The sequence below is a fragment of the Canis lupus genome, chromosome 27, assembly GCF_011100685.1.
Source record: "Canis lupus familiaris isolate Mischka breed German Shepherd chromosome 27, alternate assembly UU_Cfam_GSD_1.0, whole genome shotgun sequence".
Classification (NCBI taxonomy): Eukaryota; Metazoa; Chordata; class Mammalia; order Carnivora; family Canidae; genus Canis; species Canis lupus.
In genome coordinates, this window is record NC_049248.1 from 18,471,430 (window position 1) to 18,493,773 (window position 22,344).

At 35.1% G+C, this 22,344-nt stretch overlaps 1 protein-coding gene across 6 annotated transcripts in view; it reads left to right on the forward strand.

Moving 5' to 3' along the window:
• AEBP2 (AE binding protein 2) overlaps positions 1-22,344 on the forward strand; it is a 95,398-nt gene that overhangs the window by 40,247 nt on the left and 32,807 nt on the right. For all 6 annotated transcript variants that reach the window (XR_005379920.1, XM_038576966.1, XM_038576965.1 and 3 more), the window contains exons 4-6: positions 11,661-11,847; positions 16,033-16,157; positions 20,906-20,973. Coding sequence is in view for 5 of the 6 variants with exons in the window: in XM_038576966.1 (XP_038432894.1) it covers positions 11,661-11,847; positions 16,033-16,157; positions 20,906-20,973 (380 nt within the window). In the remaining variant the exon portion in view is untranslated. The remainder of the gene's footprint in view (positions 1-11,660; positions 11,848-16,032; positions 16,158-20,905; positions 20,974-22,344) is intronic.

Below are 22,344 nucleotides of genomic sequence, written 5' to 3' on the forward strand. Positions count from 1 at the left end.
GACACAAGGCAGAGGGAGAAGCAGGCTCCATGCTGGGAGCCTGATGAGGGACTCAATCCCAGGACTCCAGGATCATGTCCCGGGCCAAAGACAGGCGCTAAACCACTGAGCCACCCAGGGATCCCCCCACTATTCCTTTAAAAAAAAATTTATTTGAGAGAGAGTATGAGCTAGCAAGAGCAAGCATGAGCAGGATGAGGAACAAAGGGAGAAGCATACTCCCTGCTTAGCAGGAAGCCTGATGTGGGACTCACTCTCAGAACCTTTGGATCATGACCTGAGCTTGAAGGCAGATGCTTAACTGACTGAACCACCCAGGCACTACTGGTTGTTTATTATTCTTATGTGATAGTTTATCTTACTTAATCAGTCCTTTTTTTTTTTTAAGATTTGTCAGAAAGTTGGGGGGAGGGGCAGATGGAGAAGGAGAGAGAAAGAATCTGAAGCAGATTCCCCACGGACCAAGGTGCCCAATGTGGGCATTGATCTCATGGCCCTGAGATCATGACCTGAGGTGAAATTAAGTCTGAGACTTAACTGAGCCACTCAGGTGCCCTTAACTAGTGCTTTCTTGATGTATCTTTTTTGGTCCAATTATCCCCAACATAAAGGACAATGTAATCAATGAACATATTTTTATAAACTGCTTTTGGGAGCTAATATAAATTCCTAGAAGCTATTTCACTAGTTCAAAGAGTAGATATTTAGGTTTGCTTTTTATAGGTATTATTAAACCCCCCTCTGGAAAACTAACAATTCATAGTCCAACCTATATATAATATAGTGCTGTTTCCCCAGTCTCCTTGAAGCTTGGCAATAATTATTGACATTAATAATTGGCATTGTTTTATCTTTGCCAAACACATTTTTTTTTTATTACTAGCAAGATTTGAATATCTCTAATGTTCTGGCTATTGGTTATTTTTTTTCTCTAAATTGATTATTTGGTTACTTTGCCCTTCTATTGAATTTTTTCTTATTTATATAACTTTAAATTAAATGTACATATTTTCTGCATGTAACAGATACTTTGGTTTGTCATTTCTTCGTAAACTTTTTTTTTTTTTTTTAAGATTTTATTTATTCATTCATGGGAGACACAGAGACAGAGAGAGAGAGAGGGGCAGAGACACAGGCAGAGGGAGAAGCAGGCTCCACGCAAGGAGCCTGACATGGGACTCGATCCCGGGTCTCCAGGATCAGGCCCTGGGCTGAAGGCAGCACTAAATCGCTGAGCCACCCGGGTTGCCCCATAAACTTCTGTTTGTTCTATCAAGAAGTTTCTCTGTATTGATATTCCCATAATTTCTATATATATACTTGTATAGATACATGAAATGTAAACACAATGTAAACATATTTTTTATATATTTGCATTACCCTTTTCCTATATTTTTGTATATTTATCTTTAAAAGATTTTATTTATTTATTTATTTATTTATTTATTTATTTATTTATTTATTTATTTATTTATTTGAGAATGTGAGCCATGGGGAAGGGCAGAGGGAGAAAGAGAGAGAATTTCAAGCCGACTCCATGCTGAGCTTGGAGCGCACTGTGGGGCTCTATCTCATAGGATCATCATCTGAGCCAAAATCAAGAGTCAGATGCTTGAGTTACTTAGCCACACAGGTGCCCCAAATTTTGTATTTAGAGGATGGAAATTTTGTTAACCTACTCATCTTTCATCTTTAAATGATGAAAAACATGATTTCCTTGCTGTGATAGGAGTTCAATATTTTCTCCATTTTGATGTTTTTCTTGACTTTTTTTCCAAAAGGCAGAGTTTTTAAACTTAATTTTGAAATAATTTCAACTAATAGAGAAGATGGAAAACTCCTATACCCTTTCTCTGTCACACATGAATGTATAAATTCCCTAACATGGATTCACTAATTATCTTTGTGCTACATTTGTTCTATATCCATCCATCCATCCATCATCTATCTCTGTCGTCTTTCCTACTCCCATCTCTCCCTCTTTCTTCTTCCCTACCACCTTCACACATTTTTTGAAAATTCTAGCATAATCCCTAGATACTTCACTGTGTGCATTTCCTAAGAACAAGGGTATTCATAACTTTAGAATAATTATCAAGACCCAGAAATTTAATATTGATACTATTAAGTATTGAAGTTGTACTAATTGTCCCAATAATGTCCTTCATAGCAGTTTTTTTTTTCTCTACTTAGAATCCAGTTGGGGATCATGCATTGCTTTTAGTTTTGTGACTCCTTTAATCTTAATGTTTCCTCAACATTTTTTTATCTTTCATGTCGCTGGTATTTTTGAAGAGTATAAATCTTTTATTTTGTATATTCCCCATTTTGGGGTTGTTTGTTGTTTTTGTAATGATCAGATTTGGTTTATGCATTTTTGGAGAAAATAGAATAAAATTCTCACTGTATCATGTTAAGGGATACCTGATGACAATTTGTTTGTCATAGATGATGTTACCTAGATCACTTGATGAAGGTGGAATTTGCCTTCATATGTATCATATGAAAATAATTGATCACGTTAGCTTATTATGAAATTTTAGTTTTGTAAAATCAGCATATCCCTAAAATATAAATACATCTTCTTTGCCAAGGGTTTGTTTTATTAATCAATTAATTAATTAATTAATTGAATTTTATTTATATTATATTATATTATATTATATTTATTTTATTTTTTTATTTTATTTTATTTTATTTTATTTTATTTTATTTTATTTTATTTTATTTTATTTTATTTTATTTATTTATTTTATTTTATTTTATTTTATTTTATTTTATTTTATTTTTTATTTTAGAGAGAGAGCATGAGCAGGGAAGTGGGGCAGAGGGAGAGGGAGAACCAGACTCCTTGCGAAGCAGGGCAGCCAATTTGAGACACTATCCCAGGACCCTGGGGTTATGACCTAAGCTGGAGGTAGATGCTTAATCACTGAGGCACCCAGGTGCCCACCAAGGTTTTTTTTTTTAATAATATTTATCTTTGATAATTATTATTATTTTTTTTTTTTAATTTTTATTTATTTATGATAGTCCCACAGAGAGAGAGAGAGAGAGAGAGAGGCAGAGACACAGGCAGAGGGAGAAGCAGGCTCCATGCACCGGGAGCCCGACGTGGGATTCGATCCCGGGTCTCCAGGATCGCGCCCTGGGCCAAAGGCAGGCGCCAAACCGCTGCGCCACCCAGGGATCCCTATCTTTGATAATTAAAGTGCAGAGATCATTACTAGATAACATTGTGCCTCCACTCTTCACTTTGTCATGTATATATATCTGCCTTATACATTGAAGATTTGTGGGAAGGTGGAGTTGCTGCTGCTGTTCTGCTAATACATGTAGTGAAACATTGTTAAGGGTTTGTAAAACATTCCATGTTTTGGGGGATGCCTGCCTGGCTCAGTTGGTAGAGGGGGTGGGACTCTTGATCTTCAGGTTGTAAGTTCAGGTCCCACATTGGGTGTAGAGATTACTTAAAAGAAAAAAAATTACATGTTTACAGTAGTAGGATGTGGTAATATTTTAAACTATTTTTAGCCTTTTTTTTTCCTTTTCAATTTTAATTTTGATTCTTGTTAATTATCTGGTATTTATGATTTATGTTTTATGATAGTTAAGTGGCTTAATCCTACCATGCTTAGAAATATATATATTACTTAACTGAAGAAAAGAAAAAGTAGTTAGATATAGAGTGGTGATTGTTTAGATTTGCTTACTTTACTGCTGATGAGGCAGTGGTTTGTCTTGATAGATATGTATGTGTTAAAAATTATGTAGTTGTACTTTTTATTAGATAAGCTTATTTTTTTTAATATTTTATTTTTTCATGAGAGACATAGAGAGAGGTAGAGACACAGGCAGAGGGAGAAGCAGGCTCCCCATGGGACTTGCAATCCCAGAATCCAGGACTCTGCAATCATGACCTAAGCCAGTGGCCAGATGCTCAACCACTGAGCCACCCAGGCGTCCCTATCAGATAAGCTTATTAGTAATAGGTGCTTTTACTTTGCACATACATTTCTCTCCTACTCCAGTATTTGTTTACTTTGAGCATAGTATAGTCATTTACTTGTTTTGGGTTAATTTATTTATTGTAACTTTTTCTCAGCAACTAGTCACCTATAGCTCAGCATGATCGACTCCATTCACAATATTGACATACGTGAATAACTTCTCATTGTGTTAGAGTAGTGTTTGAATAACTCAAAACTTCTTCCAGGGCTGGTACATAAAATAGCCTATCTTTTTAGGTGTTTTGGAATCAAGACCCCATCCTAAATTGTTGATAAAGAAAAAAGAAATCTTGTCAAACCAAACTACGATTTCCTTATAGTTGTACATACAGGCAAATTCTGGTAATTTGTTACACAGTGAATGGTACCATTACTGTGTCATTCACTGTGATGGATGATGAAATAATTTTCTTCTCCTTTATGACTTTTTTTGTAATGGTAGTTGAGGCTGATAATTTTATTTATTCATTCATACATACATACATACATACTGCCTGAGCCCCGGCCCATCCTGCCAGCTCTGATGCTGATAATTTTTATATCATTTGCTTTTTAACCCCAACATTTTTTTTCATAAAGATTTTATTTATTCATGAGAGATAGAGAGGCAGAGACACAGGCATGGGGAGAAGCAGGCTTCATGCAGGGAGCCCGATGTGGGACTTGGTCCCAGGACTCCAGGATCACGCCCTGGGCCAAAGGCAGGCCCCAAACTGCTCAGTCACCGTCCCCCCCCAACTTTTTTTTTTTTTTTAAGATTTTATTTATTCATGAGAGACACAGAAAGAGAGGCAGAAACACACATGCAGAGGGAGGAGAAGCAGGCTCCATGCAAGGAGCCTGACGGGACTTGATCCCAGGAATCTGGGATCACGCCCTGAGCCAAAGACAGACATTCAGCTGCTGAGCCACCCAGGTGTCCCTGCCCCCAGCCAGCCAGGCATCCCTACCCCCAACTTTTAGAGGTATAATTGAAAAATAAAATTTTAAAATATTTAATTAAATTATACGTAATGATGATTTGGTATGTGTATATAGTTGTGAAAGGATGTTCTCCATCTAGTTAATGAACCCATCCATCACCTCATATATACATCTTTTTTTTTTTTTTTTTAGAATCTTTTCAATAGACGTTCTCTGTAGTAACACAAAGCATTAAATACCTTGTTCTGCTGTCTTTAATTTGATATTTAGTGTGTCTGTGTGTATTTGAAGCTCTCATGTTCCTTAGCCTCGGCAGCCAGTGTTTAGGATGCTCCTGCTGACCTAACACATAATGTTTGACTATACATAAGGATAATAACTGCAGTGATCATCATGATACTAAAAGACCAAAAAATGATTCCCTTTCTTCCCCCAAAGAAAACTAATTGGTCACCATAAGAGGATGATAGGGATCTTATTATTTGGAAACTGGTAAGAATCAAGTAGTTCTTCCTTTATGATATGAATTGTGCCACTGGGTGTCCAAATCCTGGTGCTTGAGTTGCAACTATGACCAATTAAATTAGAATTGGGGCATGCAGCCAGGCATTTTGCTATAATTTTAAAAAATTGGGTGACTTGGATGTGCATCTAGGCTTAAGAACCATTGTTCTACAAGGTATTTCTCTTATGGGGTACCCTATACTAAATAGCATTTCTTTGATAAATGTGACTATCAGTTCAGTGGTCTTTGCAAAAGATAAAATAAAAGAGGAGAAAAAGAGCTATGCTGTGTACTGTGTGCTTGTTGCATTTTGGATCTTGTTTTTGTTGATATAAACTTTCTTTTCTAGGCTTCCTTGATACCACACTTGCCTGTTCTTCATCCTTCCCACTCCTATTTCCGAACTCATTGGCTGCTCTCTCTAGTCACCTTTGCTGGCCTCTGCTCTACCTGACTTCTAGGTGTTGGAAAGTGCTCTCTTGAAGGTCTTACCCTAGGTGTCCTTTGGTTTTAAATACTATAAAATACTGTATATTCCGATTACTCTCAGTTGTTTATCTCTAGCCCTACCAATATTCCCTCTTGTATTCTAGAATGGAATATTTCGCTTTGATGTCTAATTAGAGTATTTTGAACTTAATATGTAGAAAATCTTAAGGTTTTTTATTTCAAATGTGGTTCTACTTTAGACTCAGTAAATAGTAAGATTGTCAAAGGCTCTCACTTTAAGAACCCTGCATCATTCTTGATTCCTCTCTTAACTTCTCCTGTACTTCCTTTTTATTATTATTATTATTATTATTATTATTATTATATATTTTTAAAGATTTATTTATTCATTCAGAGAGAGCGAAGAGAGAGGCAAGAGACACAGGCAGAGGGAGAAGCAGGCTCCATGCCGGAAGCCCGATGTGGGACTCCATCCTGGGTCTCCAGGATCACACCCCAGGCTGCAGGCGGCGCTAAACTGCTGTGCCACCGGGGCTGCCCCTTCTCCTGTACTTCCATAAATGCCTTAGCAAATCATCTCAATTTGACCCTCAGTATATTTTGAATATGACTACTGCTTCTCTTTCTACTCTTTTATCTTTGATTTACCATCATCATCTTTTTTTCTTTTTTTAAAGATGTTATGTATTCATTTGACAGAGAAAGAGAGCACAAGCAAGGGGAGCGGCAGGCAGATGGAGAAGCAGGCAGAGGAGAAATAGGCAGAGGAAAAAGACTCCAAGCTGAGCAGGGAGCCTGATGCAGGCCTCGATCCCAGAACCCTGTGATCATGACCTGAGCTGAAGGCAGATGCTTAGCTGAACCACGTAGGCATTCCCCATGCCCCACCATGCTGGGAGCCTGACATGGGGCTTGATCCTGGGTCTCCAGGATCACACCCTAGACCGAAGGCGGTGCTAAACCACTGAGCCACCCGGGCTGCCCTGTTTCTTTTTTTTTAAAGTAATTTCTCATTCTAAATTCTCATTGTACTTTTGGGCTTTCTTTTTCAGATTTGTTTATGATTCTTGGTGGATAAATGATCAAAATCCAAGATAAAACTTTTTTTCTATTAGAATTCTCATTATTTATGTTCAGAACGTTGAAGCATTGCTCATTAAAATACACTTGTGAAATTTACTCAGTTTTAGATGATGTCAGGGCCTATTTGTTGAAGTCTTGAAGGGTTCTAGGACAAAATGAATCTGCTAGCCTACTAGGATTCTTATAATTAAGGGTAATCCTAGGTGGAGTTCTATCATAAAGTCCTTCTGAATTTAAGCGCGAGGGCTTGGATACGAACTGTTAAAGTCCTCTCTACCTTAATTGTAGTCAAGTAGCTTTTTTAAAATTTGAAATACAGAGTTTTTCAACAAATTTGTTTGAATAACCTATATTAAACTGGGAATTCCTGGAGATCCCTGGGTGGCTCAGTGGTTTAGCGCCGCCTTTGGCCCAGGGTGTGATCCTGGAGTCCTGGGATTGAGTCCTACATCAGTCTCCCTACATGGAGCCTGCTTCTCCCTCTGCCTGTGTCTCTGTGTCTCATGAATAAATAAATAAAATCTTAAAAAAAAAAAAAAACCTGGGAATTCTGAGGCAAAGACTTCTCTTTTTTTTTTTTTTTTTTTAAAGATTTTATTTATTCATGAGAGACACACAGAGAGAGGCAGAGACACAGGCAGAGGGAGAAGCAGGCTCCTTGCAGGGAGCCCAATGTGGGACTTGATCCCTGGACCCCAGGATCATGACCCAAGCCAAAAGCAGATGCTCAACCACTGAGACACCCAGATGTCCCAAAGACAAATAGTTTATTGTACTCCTTAAAGTCCCTGACACAAGGGCTGCAAAAGACAATGTATGTTTTAAAGTAGATATTAGGAAATATAGGAGTAATATCTTCTAAAATTGAAAAGTAAGGAAAATAAATACCTTATGGCTTTATTCTATGGCAGTACTGTGTAATAGAAATATACATGAACCAAATAGATAATTTTAAATTCTCCAGTGCTTCATTAAAATAATTGAAACAGATGAAAATAATTTAAACATCTTTGACTTAACTTATTATATTATTATTTCAACATCTTAGCAGTATACAAAATTAATGAAATTTTTTGCTTTTTTGGGTACTGAATCTTCAAAATTCAGTATGTATTTTATTTACTTTTCTTAAATATTTTATTTTGAGAGAGAGCGCACAAGTGAGGGGGAGGGGCAGAGGAAGAAGGAGAAGGAGAGGCCAATTCAGCTGAGCAGGGACCCTGATGGACCTGAGGCTCAGTCCCAGGACCCCAGGATCATGACTTGAGCCGAAAGCAAACACTTAACCTACTTAGTCACCTAGGCACCCCCAGTGTGTATTTTATACTTATAAGTCTTTTCAGTTTGGATAGTCACATTTCAGGTGCTCAGTAACTATATGTGTCTGATGCCTAAAATGTATTGGACAGTGTAAAACTAATCCATTAGGGTGATTCTACTTAAGTACTCTCAGTTCAGATGCTAAGCCTTTGATCTTTATTTAGATTTCACAAAATTAGCAATTGGAGAGGTAGATTCACATACCAAGCTATTTTAGATACTAAAAGTTTTTTAGTAGTGAAATTAAGTATCAGATAATTAACTGAAAATTAAAATGGAAGGGCTAGTTTTATTATTATAGTAAAAGACACTACCTTTGTAAAAAATATAGATGGCAGTTAAGGAAATACTAATAAAAGCCACAATGAGGTACTACTTCATACTAGGATGATTTTAATAAAATAAACTGAAAATAACAAATGTTGGCAAGGATATGGAGCTAGCTAATGATTATACAACATTGTGAATGCACTAAAGACCACTGAATTGTATACTTTAAAATGGCATGTTATATGAATTTCACCTCAATTAATAAAAATTAAATAAAATTAAAGTTTGTTTCTTGGTTACAGTAGTCTTTAATTGTTAATAATGGATTTTGTACTGGATAGTATTCTATTGGTAATCCATAGGACATAAAACTTTCATTATTTCTTTCAAGATTTAATTTATTTGAGAAAGAGAAAGCATGAGTGGGGTTATGTGGGGTAGAGGGAGAAGCAGACCCCCTGCTGAGCAAGGACCACCCCTCTACCCCCACCTCAGGCTCAACCCCAAGACCCTGGGACTACGACCTGAGCCACATACAGATGCTCAACCATTTGAACCACCCAGGCACCCCAAGAGATGGAAACTTTTAAAAAGCATTATTTTTTTCTTGGCACTCAAAATCTACCTAGTAAATTTTTAAATTTTGAGAATTCAGTAACCATTAGATGCTAAACTTGCCATTGTCATAATATATAGCTGAACATTTGATGCAGGCACTCTGAGGACCACACTATTGATAAGGTCATTTTAAGAATTAAATATTAATTTTAAAGCACTGGATATGGCTGATTGCTCCTTTTCAGGGTTCCCATAGCATTTTGTCCCTTACTGCCAACTTTGAAGTTGTCATTTTATATGTCTCCTGACTACATGTAAGCTCTTTAAGGGTGGGAAATTAAGTATAATTAAGTGTAAATTATACTTAAGTATAAGCATTCATCCTTATGCTTTTAGCATCTTACATAGCACTTTGAATATATAAATATTTGAACTAAAACCTTGGATCATTCCTCTGCCTCTTAATGTACACCTTAAAATGGGCAAAGATTTTTATTAGTAATGCAGAGTACCATTAGAGCCCATAAAAAGTCTCTTTTGTATCAAAACAAATAGATTATGAATGGCACTATATAAGGAGATTGCTGTAAAATGTTTCAGCCAGCATCACTTTTATTAGAATCTGTAAGTAGTTTAGTTTTCAGGTATATTTAGAAATAGCTATGATTAGTAAGGTGCTTCTGGATATATATACATGCATGCATGTATGTGTGTATATATATATTCATAAAAGTATGTTCTTCAGTATATATAGGGAAAGGATGAATTGGGATAAGTATCTAAATAAGCAGTGAAAGTGTCATGTCCTTAAAGGAAGATTAGTTAGTTTGGAAGATTAGTTAGTTTTTTTAAGATTTTTATTTATTTATTCATGAGAGATACAGAGAGAGGCAGAGACATAGGCAGAGAGGGAGAAGCAGGCTTCCTGCAGGTATCCCCGGACCCCAGGATCACACCCTGAGCCAAAGGCAGACAAAGGCAGACACTTAACCGCTGAGCCACCCAGGCGTCCCAGAAGATTAAAAATTTGCATAGATTTAGAGGAACTTTGTAAACCAAGTTGCGATCTTTACTAACAGAGTTGTTTTGTGTTTTTAGAAGTTTAAAATGATAAAGTTCCCTGGATTAAAAGAAAGAGCCTGAAAATTTAAATTTTTTGTGGTATTCTCTAGATAAACGCTAAGTTGAACCACCTAGGACTAATGTGATGATTTATTTGGTATTCAACATGACAGATTTCTATGCTTGGAGTTTGGTTGTCAAGCCAGAAACCAAGTATATTAGATAAGTTACTACTAGAGAAGCCACTGGAAATTCAGCTGTAGATTTTGCTGTTTGGGGATCATTTTGAAAATGGTGTTTGTTTTAATTAGTAACATTGATTTGTTAGCAGTCACACACTTGGGCAACCCCAGTGGCTCAGCGGTTTAGCACCACCTTCAGCGTGATCCTGGAGACCCGGGATCGAGTCCCATATCAGGCTCCCTGCATGGAGCCTGCTTCTCCCTCTGCCTGTGTCTCTGCCTCTCTCTGTCTCCGTGTCTATCATGAATAAATCTTTTAAAAAAGTCACACACTTGTACTATAGCTAATTTTTGTATTATAATTTTAGTAATATCCAAACATTCTGCATTCACTGTTGGAGTAGCAGATCTTCCAGGTGACTTGGGTAGTTAACCTTTCATTTTCTCAATCTGGCAAGTCCAGAAGGCTAAAGAAGGCAGTACTTAGTAGAATTTATAGAGTTGTGTAAGATCAACCCTGAACATAAGTCTTCTCTAAGCAACTGGATCTAATAATTAAAAGTCAGTATCACTGTATATCTTCTCTATTTGTTCTAACAGCATAGAAAGTAGGGAGGCGACTGATGGTCTTGAAGCAGTATATATTGTTAACAATAAAAATAATTTTAAAAATCTAGGAGTCCTAAGTAATTGTTAAGGATATTTAATTTTTCTTTAAGCTTTATTTATTTTAGAGAGAAAGAGCACGTGTTTGGCAGGAAGGGCAGAGGCAGAGGGAGAGAGAATCCCAAGCAGATTCCTTGCTGAGCGGACATGGGGCTTGATCCCACTACCCATTAGATCATGATCTGAGCTGACATAAGATCATGAGCCACTACCTATGAGATCATGACCTGAGCCAGTCATGACACTCAACCAGCTGAGCCACACAGGCACCCTAGGATGATATCTGATTCTTTGATTTAAAAACAAGTTACTGTTTTTCTTAGGAAGGTGTTAAATTCAAAACCCAAGTTTTCTGGAAAGAAGATCTCACTATTTTTCCCTTGCATGTAGTGGGGAGAGCAGTAAACTGGAGAGTTGTGGAACTAGAGTTTTATTTTACATCTCTGCCAATGCCTAATGTGTAATATTTTGGGCAATTTATAACAAGAAGGGGTGTAGTAGTCTCTTACAATTTCTATCTGGGATAGTTCCATAGTGTTACTGATTTACTTCCAAAAATATAAAATATTCACTCATTCATATTATTGTGCCCTACATGGCATCCCTGACATCCTTTTTATTTTTATTTAGTGTGTTGTTGGTGGCTGCAATGCCAGCTTTGCTTCTCAGGGAGGGCTAGCTCGCCATGTACCCACACACTTCAGTCAGCAGAACTCCTCAAAAGTTTCTAGCCAGCCAAAGGCCAAAGAAGAATCTCCTTCTAAAGCTGGGATGAACAAAAGGAGAAAATTAAAGAACAAAAGACGACGTTCATTACGTAAGTGTTTCACTAAAAATCTGTATGTATTAGATAGCTTTTGTTTATATCTTGGGTTTTCATGCAAATTCAGATTTTACTGTTCTTTAACTCTGTGTATTTTTGTTAACAGTAATAAACAGATAGGATCTCTTGGGTGTCAGTGTAAGAGTTCATTAATGTATATTTTATCCTAATTAGTAGTTAAGGGAGGGGTAAGTATATGTGGCCCTAGAATATGAAATCTGTATAGAAATAACATTTTGAGGGCTCCTTTGATTCTGTTCTAAAATAAGATTTAAAATGTGGCAATGTTGATATTTTAGAAAATTTGAACATGTTAAAGGTAATAATGAAGTAAAAGTAACCAGTCTGCTCCAAAGTGGTAGTATATGTGAATAGTAAAACTGTTTACAGTGTCTCAGTCCTTAATTCTATTGAAATACATGTTATATGCCAAATTACCAGATTTTGAAGTATATCCTCAATATTTAGGATAGAACACGGACGATGAGGTTTATAAATGTGGGGAGCAGGACTTGACTTAGAAACTCCAGAGCCTAGCACTGGCCCTGGTCTTGGTGTCAGCTGGCTAATTAAATATATCCAAAGTGAAGAAATATGATTGACGGCAGCTGTCATTGAAAGGGAGGGAGTCCAATGCAAGGGTTGAACTAGAAAGAAAAAAGGAGATCACTATACCCTTTCCCTTGGGATTTGATTAGAGTGCAGAAGAGACTCCAAACACTAATCCAGATTGGAAAACTTGTCTCTAAAATGTTAAAATTTTTGTTATCACAAAGCTACAGTGGACAAAGGAACAAATCATAGGTGACAAATTTTTCTAAACTCTTAGGCTTCTTATTGTTGAAATAAACATGCATTTTTCAAAGTTGGCTATTGAATTTAGATTATGGATCCATTTTCCTTTTGACTCCATTTATAAAAACAGAAATGACATCAGTTTTTTTTTTACTTGACTGATGATCTTGGGTAGCTTGCAATCACACACAGAAGATTGCTAAATATATATTATGGTATTCAAAACTGAGAATAACTTTCCTACCCATTCCACTTAATAGCCTCATTATTTTCTTCTCAGTTTATATATAGTAATCATTTAAACTTCTGACTTTTTTTTACATTATTTGCTTGGTGTAGTGTCTATACAGTGTGCTTGTTCTCTTAAAGAGAATGGTTCAGTTAAATATCCAGGCCTTGCTTAGAAATGGAGGGACTGGTGTCTGATTAAGTCAAGGCTTCTTTTGAGAATGTTTTGTCCAGTATAGAGAAAAAAGGGGTATGTAGGGAAAGTGGTGGGGAGGGAGGTTGTGTAGTGGGTGAAAAAAAAAATCTTTTTCTTTCCTCTTTGAAGGGAAGAGGATGAGGATAATCCTGAGTATATGAACTTTAAAAAAATCTAAGCTCTTTCACTGTGAGCAGCTACTGTTAAGTGCCGTTATTTGAATGGCAGAGCTGCTGCCATTGTAGTTCATTCTTTCCTTAAAAATAGACATGTTTAAAGCAGTGCACTAAATGATCTCTTTGCTCTAGTACCTTCCTCATTTAATTCAGAGAGGTCATTTTCACTTAACTGGGTGAAAAGTACATTAATAAATGGCAGAACTGCAGCTTAAGTCATTTTTTGTTAGAATTTTTAAAATTTATTTTAAAGCTTTTCTATTTTGATATTTTTGAAAATAAAGTGGAAAGAATAGTATAATAAATACTTGTATGTCCTTCATTTAAAGAATATGCTACATTTACTTTATCTCCATACATACATACTCTTTTGGTCCTGATTCCAATATACTCTAAGAATGCATCTCCTAAGAATAAAGATATTCTTTTACAAGGCCATAATACCATTCTTGGGGATATACCCATAATACCATACTAAAAGGGCAAAAAGATATCAGATAATATGTATAATTTTGAGCCACAGGAAAGTAGAGTCTCAATTTTTGTGGTCTCCAAAGATTTTTGATTATGTAGCTCATCAGTTAAAAAAAAAAACGCTTGGGCACCTATTCTCAACATGTGTGCTTATATAATACAGTGCTGGTGCACATTATAAAACTGTTACCAAGAAAGATATATTGAAAAACATTGATGAAAAATGAAAATAGTGATAGTAATTTCTTTCCTTACCCTAATGGATCATGACACAGACCTACTTGAGAGATTAATTCTAGTTTCTCTTTTCTCTAAGTGCTTATCCTGCTGAGGAGAAAGCATATTTGGAGAGCATGGACAGAGTAGAGTAACCCCCCCCCCCCCCCCCCCCCTAGCCACAAATCTAATGGGAATGGGATTTGTTTTTCCTTTTGACTTTTTTCTCCTGTAAACATCAAACATGTTTTTTCTGATTTCCCTTTGCATTCCTAGTCCTGTGGGTTCTGTTAGTTTATTACTTGATGTTGTTTTATTTATTTTCCTTTGAAGAAAAGTCCAATGAAAAAAATAGCTATTTAGGTTGTTTTATTGTCTATGCCAACTGGTGAAAACATTTCTCCACAAAAACTCTGGTGGATTTGTGTAGATGTTCTGAGGACTCCATGATTAGTAGAGGAAAATTCACTTCACATAGTATTAAAATATGAATTGTGTAGTGAATCAGCATACATGTAATTCAGGATATGCTGTACCAGGAAATCAAGCCATTTCATTTATTGTCAATAAAATTTAATTCTTAATTATAGTTGATACTGAAAAATTTCATGTATTAGTAAGCTCCACAATTGTAAAATAAATTCATTTTCCTTGAGTAACATTCTAATTAGGAATAAAAAACAGCACAATTTATAATACTAGTGGGATGAAAATAGAAATTTAAAAAAATGTTCTTATCAAATTAAATCTTCAGTGTATAGTTTTGTTGTGATTACACTAAGAGATCACTTACTCCAGGTTTGTAAGTTTATTTCAAAATAATGTAAGCTTAATAATACAGACTGCTTTGTGACTTAAAGGCATTTCTATATACATTTGTTTTACTTAATAGCCATTGTATTTCCATTTCACAAATAAGGAAACAGGTTAAGTAGATTAAGGAGTTTGCCTAAAGTCAACACAGCTAATAACTGGGGGAGTTGGGAGTAAGAATTTTGGTAGACTCATTGGCATTGAAAAGTGTATTTAGGGGATCCCTGGGTGACTCAGCGGTTTAGTGCCGCCTTTGGCCCAGGGCATGATTCTGGAGACCTGGGATTGAGTCCCACGTCAGGCCCCCTGCATGGAGCTTGCTTCTCCCTCTGCCTGTGTGTCTGCCTCTTTCTCTCTCTGTGTCTCTCATGAATAAATAGATAAAATCTTTAAAAAAAAAAAAAGGAAAAGTGTATTTATAATTTTCTTAGATTGTTGTTAGAGTTATTTTTTTTTTCTTTAAAGATTTTATTGAAAGAGAGAGCAGAAGGGGAAGGGGCAGAGGAGGAGAGCAAATCCCAAGCAGACTCCCTGCTAAGTGTGGAGCTCATGCAGAACTAGGTCTCAGGACTCTGAGATCAGGACCTGAGCTGAAACCAAGTTGGACACCACCTACGCGCCCTAGAAGAGTTATTTATAATTAAGAAAATACTTGTTAAAACTCTAAAATAATATTAAGGTTTGTCAAATTTGGAAAAATAATTTTTTAAAAATGTATTTAAGTAAATACTCAACATGGGTATTGAAATCACTGTCCTGAGATCAAGAGTCACATGCTCCTCCAGTTGAGCCAGTCAGATCCCCCAAATCTGGAAATTTTTTGATTCCATGTTAATATAGAATATTCATGGCATATAGTTTATATATTTGGGTGTGGTGAATTAAATCTCAGTGTAGCAATAGGGTAGATACTCATCAGATTGTTGAAAATACAGGACTCGTGCTCAGGAGAGATGCTGGAGTAAAATAGGAAATTATATGGAAAAGATAGTAGTTGCACTGTGGAATCATGAGGTTGAAGGTTAGAACCTCACACACCAACAGGCACAGTTAGGCCCCTCATTCACTCATTAGCTGGAAGTCTGCTTTTGTGTATCCTTGCCAGCTAAACCCCATGTTCTAAAAGCAAACTAAAATTTTTTGTTTAAATACCAGATAGAAACTTATGTTAATTGTTTCAAGATCCTTCTTATTATGTATTTTTGTAGAAAATAGACTGGCTACTTGGCAGATTGTTACATTTTTCTAAATATTCTTTACCTCTTTTATATTGACTTTTAGCACGACCACATGATTTCTTCGATGCACAAACACTGGATGCGATAAGACATCGAGCCATATGCTTTAACCTCTCAGCTCATATAGAAAGTTTAGGGAAGGGACACAGTGTTGTTTTTCATAGTACTGTAAGTATTTGTTATTGTTTTTTTTCAAATTACTTGTGTAGGTTTATAAGAACATGTATTTTGACTTTCACAATCCTAATTCTAAACTGTTCAAAGTCTATGAAAATATATTTTAACAAGATCACAAGTTCTGCTTTATCAGTATTTTAAAATTACATGTATTGTTGGTTATAAAACAAATACAGTTAACTCTTAATATGAACTTGAACTGCACAGGTCCACTTAATTTTTTCGATAAATCACTGTAAATGTATTTTTCTTCCTTAAAATTTTCTTAATATTTTCTTCTAGTTTATTTTATTGTAAGAATATGGTTTACAATACATATAAAGTATAAAATAAGTGTTAATTGACTGTTTATGTTATCAGTAAGGCTTCTGATCATCAGTAGGCTATTGAAAAATTTTTGGGGAGTTAAATGTGGATTTGTGACAGTGTAGGTGATTGGCAGCCCTAATCTCTACATTGTTCAAGAGTCAATTATATTTCTCACAGTTCAACATTTTGATGATTGAATATTTCAGCTTTTATTTTGAGCTATTTAGGAATATCGGGGTGATGTTTGGGCTTGTAGGCATTTGAGGATCAAGCTGTAACCTTAAACTAGTTCTCTTTTCTGGTTTTTTCTTTAATAGAATGAGAATATTAAATTCTTTTTAACTCCCTGCCACTAAGTGCTTACATGCTCGCCCCTCACTCCCAAAACACATCTAACGTTGGTATTAAACAGAAATAGGATAACGGCCATTAAATTAAAGATTTATGAAGGAGGGAGTTTTTGTTTATTCTACTGAAGTATCCCAAATTTCTGTAATTGTGCCTGATACATAATAGACAGTGTATGTATTTGTTGGATGAGTGACTATAGTATCAAATTTTAAAAAGCAATAAATATTTCATTTTTGGTTAGGAGGTAACAGAGTTATTCTTTGTTCCCATGCTCCTTGCCATTTTATTATCCAGTCATCCTTAAATTGGTATATTTTGGTATAGGTAAATGAGTAGAGGTAAATTTTAGACCACACCTTGGTGATTTGAATCCCTAGAGAAAGAGATTATTTAATTTTGAGAGTTAAAATATAAAATATACTAAATTTAGGTTTTATTTTTTATGTCCATCAGAATGCATGAGAATTAAATACAAAAGATCAATATTGATACCAGTTTATCTACTGGTTTGAATATCTATTTTTTCTATCTCCTATAACATTGAGGTTTTATTTATTGCATTGCATTTTTACTTTTTCTTTTATGTACATTTCCAGTGAAAAATTCCCAATTTTGATTGTGATTGCCAGAATTGAAAGCAAGAAAGGTAGAAGATTAGACAGAAAGCAAGGCAACCTTTTCTGAGATTGGAGCACATGATGCAACTTTGGGTTTGAGGAAAGGCGCACCATAATTTATTTGCTTTTAAAGAACATTGGATTTAAGAAAAAAAACATTGGAAATATAGTTATCTAAATAAGAATGAAAGAGTTGAAAGGAAAATTAAAGTTTGTGAAGACAAAGTTAAAATGGCTGTACTGGGAATTCTTTTTGGATTCAGCAAGATTAGGGTCTTGTTCAGCAGTGAATGGTTGAAGTCCTTCTTTGACATTTGATAACATAGGTTTATGATTTGGTAGGTCTATAATTGTTCTTTTTTTTCGAAGATCAATAAGTGAGATGTGGTCACTCGACCCAGAGTGTGGCATTAGTACTCATTCGTTCATTTGCTTAAATATTGAGCATGATGCAACAGTGAACAAAACCATTAAAACAATAGACTGTGGCTAGTGGAAGAGACATGATAAACAAGATGAAATAGTAGAATTGTAAAAACTGACAAGAAGTGAGGTTATGAGCCATTCAGATACTAGAGGGATGGACATCATAGCTAGAGGGAAAATCAAATATAAAATGACCAAGTGGGAATATGCCACATATGTTTGAAAATATACCAAGTATGCAAGAAGGCAGAGAGAGTAGGAGTTAATTCAGAAAGGTAATGAGGGAGAACGTTGTTGAACTTAAGGCTTTGGTTTTTATTCTTTGTCTGATGGGAAGCCATTGAAGAAATTTGAGTAGCCATGGTCTAATGTTGTTTTCTTTCCATAATAATTTTTATTGAGATGATAAATAAAAACTGCATCCATTTAAAGTATACAATTTTATGAGTTTTAACAGTTGTATTCACCAATGAAACCACCACTGCCACCACAGATAAGATACAGAATATTCCCATCACTCAGAAGTTTTCTAGTGTAATTTTGTAGTTCATCTCTGCCCGCATCCCCTGTCCTAGAGAACTCACTGATCTATTTTCTCTTGTGGATTTTAATATGCTCACTTAGGTTTCTGTGTTGAGAACAGAATGTAGGTCAGGATGGGGGAAAAGAGGATCAGTCTTTTTAGTATCTGAGGTGAGAAGAGGCTATAATTGTTAGAGTGGAGATGCTAAGAAGTGTTATATTCTGGATATCTTTTGAAAGTAGTACTGACCAGAATTATGGATGGATCACATGTCTGGTTTGATAATGAAAGTAAAGGATGACTCTGGTGTTTTTGGTCTGGGCGACTGGGCAAAAGAATGGAGTTACCATTTAATAGAGGATTTGGGGAGAGTAGATTGGGGGAGAGTTGAGTGTCAAGAGCTGTAATTTTTGACATATTCAATACAGAATGTATTGCCTCATTTACTTGGATGGAAGAGTTTGAGCCCAGAGGAGAGGTATGGCTATAGATACAGAGATATTGTCAGCATACTTAAAGGTATTTAAAGGAATCAGATTGGATTTATACCTAGGAAATAAGCATAAATATAAGGAGTGAGGTTTGGAGACTAATCACTGAATTTACAGGGCAATAAACCTGATGAAATGGCTTAGTAATGAGCAGGTATCTCTACATCTTAGGGAATAGTGGTGATGATGATAAATACGGTTGTATTTTAAAAAATGAAGCACCAATGTTCACATGCTTTCATTAGAGCAGCTTCTTGTGATGAAATGCTTAGGTTCACCATGGGAGGAATAGATCTGATCAAAAAATGAAGGAACTAAAAATAGTGGTGATATTAGGAGTCTGGAAATTTTTTTTTAATTCACTCTTAAAATCATGTATAAAGATGAAAATAAGTTTTTAGCTGTAGAAAACATCTGACAAGTTTTAAGAATGATACTTCGTTTGCCGTACACTAAGAAACTAATGACTCCTTAGTGTCATTAGTGATTTGCACCTCCAGGTGACATCAGAGGGGTAGGAGTACCTTGACTGAGAAAGAGCCACAGAGGTAGAGTATAATCTGAGGAGTGCTTTTTCCTGAGGAAAGTGGAAGGAAGAGACATCAAATATGAGAAAAGGTACTTACTTCATTGGACACAATAGAAAAAAAAAGGAGTTAGGTAGACCTCCCAAGTTCCATGACTAGGTTTGGATGGAGGTGTGGTATGTGTTAAAGAGAATCAGTTTTTTTAGTAATCAGACTATCCAATACAAACTGCAAATTTAGGTTTCCTAGAAATCAAATAAGCAGTTACAGTCAATAACCATACTGGTAATGAAACAGTTTGCAGAAAAATCTATGTGTGATGTACATACTATGCAGTTGGCCTAATTTGTCTTTAATTGAAACATTTTCTTTCGAGCCTTCTCCAGAAGAGGTCAGCAGAATCCTAGTTACCAGTCAGTTGGTTAGCTGTGCTTGGTTGGTTTGCATTGTTTTTTATGTCTTACTTTTTTTGGAGTGGTATTTTGTTTCAGCACCTTCATATCTGTCTTTGGGCTTTTAAATTAATCACATTGCCAAGTCTAGAAGTAGAGAACTATTGGTTTTTTTTACATAATGAGAATAGAATGTATTTTATTTTGCCAAGTCTAGAATTAAAGAACTACTGGTTTTTATGTAACGAGAATAGAAAGTATTTTATTTTTATATAAAGTGATGTTTTTACTTAGTTCTAACATATTTTGAGGTGGCTGTTTGCAGCTTAAACTAGGTAAAAATACTGAGATTTAGGTTATGAGAACACTAAAGTGCAAATTTTGTTAATATGGAAGTTGTAAGAGATACAAAATGCAATTTTGGTCAGTTATATAAGCATTTCCTTAGTTTTCAGAATCTGGTAACGAATGACAAGCATATTGCCTTTTTTACATTTTAGGTTGGTCTTTTTATTCAGGTTGATCCACCTTTTAACTTAGATCTGTAGACTCCTTAAAACTGAACCTAAACACTCATTGGCTAATGTTTCATTTAAAATAACAGAAACCAACCAGCAAACAAAAACATCCAAGCAAACATAAATATCTTAGTCATAAATTAGAGATCTCAGCTGTTACTTCTTTTCCTTACTGTTTTATTCTTTAAAAATATTCCAACCAGTATGGATTTTTTGTTGGAAATCTAGTGAATCTTCAGACTTTGATAGTAAAATAAGTAACATTTTCAGGCCCTTAATAAAGTTAATATGGTATTAGTATTTGGCTTTGCAGAACTTCTTCAACTTCTTTTTTCTGTTTTGGGTTTTTTTTTTTTTTTCTTTTCTTTTCTTTCTTTCTTTCTTTCTTTTTTTTTTTTTTTTTGTGAAAATACATGCTCAGAGGTAAAGCTGCTACAAAGCTGGTCAGAACAAAATACTGTGGTAATATCTGGTCTGGGGATATGAACATTTAAAAATTCTTGATTAGGATCAAAAGTGCTTTTTATTGATATATTAAAATAATGTTCTGTGAATCATTTTTATGATCTCTTATTTCATCACTAGGTAATAGCTAAGAGAAAAGAAGATTCTGGAAAGATAAAACTTTTGCTTCATTGGATGCCTGAAGACATGTAAGTATTTGGAATGCTATGTATAATTAATAGACTCTTATTTTTATTAAAAATCTTATAATCAAAAATTATTTAAGTAATTGGATTTGAATGTTAGAAAAGAATTATAGAAATTAAGCTGCAAAACATTTTGACTTGTCAGGATTAAAAGGATAATCTCTGAAAGCTTGTATAGTACCTGGCTCAAGGTATAAGCTTTAAAACTTGCTTATTTTTAATAAAACTTGTTATAGCAATTTTTAATCGTTTTTAGGATGTGATTATTTTTAGGACTTTAAAAGACCCTTAGGTAATACGCAAGCAACCTTAGTTATGCCTTTGTTTGCATCATTTAAAAAATTTCTAAACATTTTCTAGCCACAATGATATTTTATAGAAAAATCAGTTGGCGGGGCACTGGGTGGCTCAGTCAGTGGTTGAGCATCTGCCTTTCGCTCCGGTCATGATCCCGGGGTCCTGGAATTGGACCTCCCCTTGGGGAGCTTGCTTCTTCCTCTGCCTGTGTCTCTGCCTGTCTCTGTGTCTCTCATGAATAAATAAATTAAAAAATCAGTTGGCTGGTTTTCTTTTCTTTTTCTTTTTCTTTTTTTGAGTTGGCTGGTTTTCTAGCACCATTATGTTTTTCTGACCCAGATGCTCCTTAATTAAACATTTCATGTTTAATTTTCCTTTTATCTTTTAATTAAAATGTTCCTTCTTGTTAGTAAAGGTAATAAAGATGTATTATAGAAATTTTAGACAAAGTTTAAAAATGCCAAGAACAGAATAAACTTAAGTGGATGGAATCTCATTGGGTATACTTGAATTTTCAGAAATTAATAGTATGTGCTTAACATTTGTCTTTGTTATTAAATATTTTTCTGTAATATTTCTCATTGTGATATGTTAATGAATGTGATGTAAGAGTCTTTTTTTTTTTTTTTTTTAAAGAGATGGGAAGAGAGAGAATATCTTAAGCAGGTTCCATGTTGGGTGTCACAGGTGCCCCATGAATTAAGAGTTGTTAAATAGATTGAGAGTTTACAATATATGCTTAGCATATTGGTAAAGAAATCTATCTTTTAATTCTGTGACTATCAAATTGCATTAACATAGAACATATTTTCCATCACTTTCCCCTCCCCATCCAGGTTTTGTGGAAATGCTATTGCAAATACATATATATTTATAATGCTATGAAGTATTTTGAAATGGCTGTGTAAAACTTAATGAGCTCCTTTTTTGCTGAAACATTAAAGTTGCCATTTTTCTCTACTATTAATAGCTGTTAAAATCAATACACAAACTGCAGAATGTTAGAGTTCTTTTAATTTTAATTTTTAAAGAAGATTTTATTTATTCATGAGAGACACAGAGAGAGTTTACACTCTC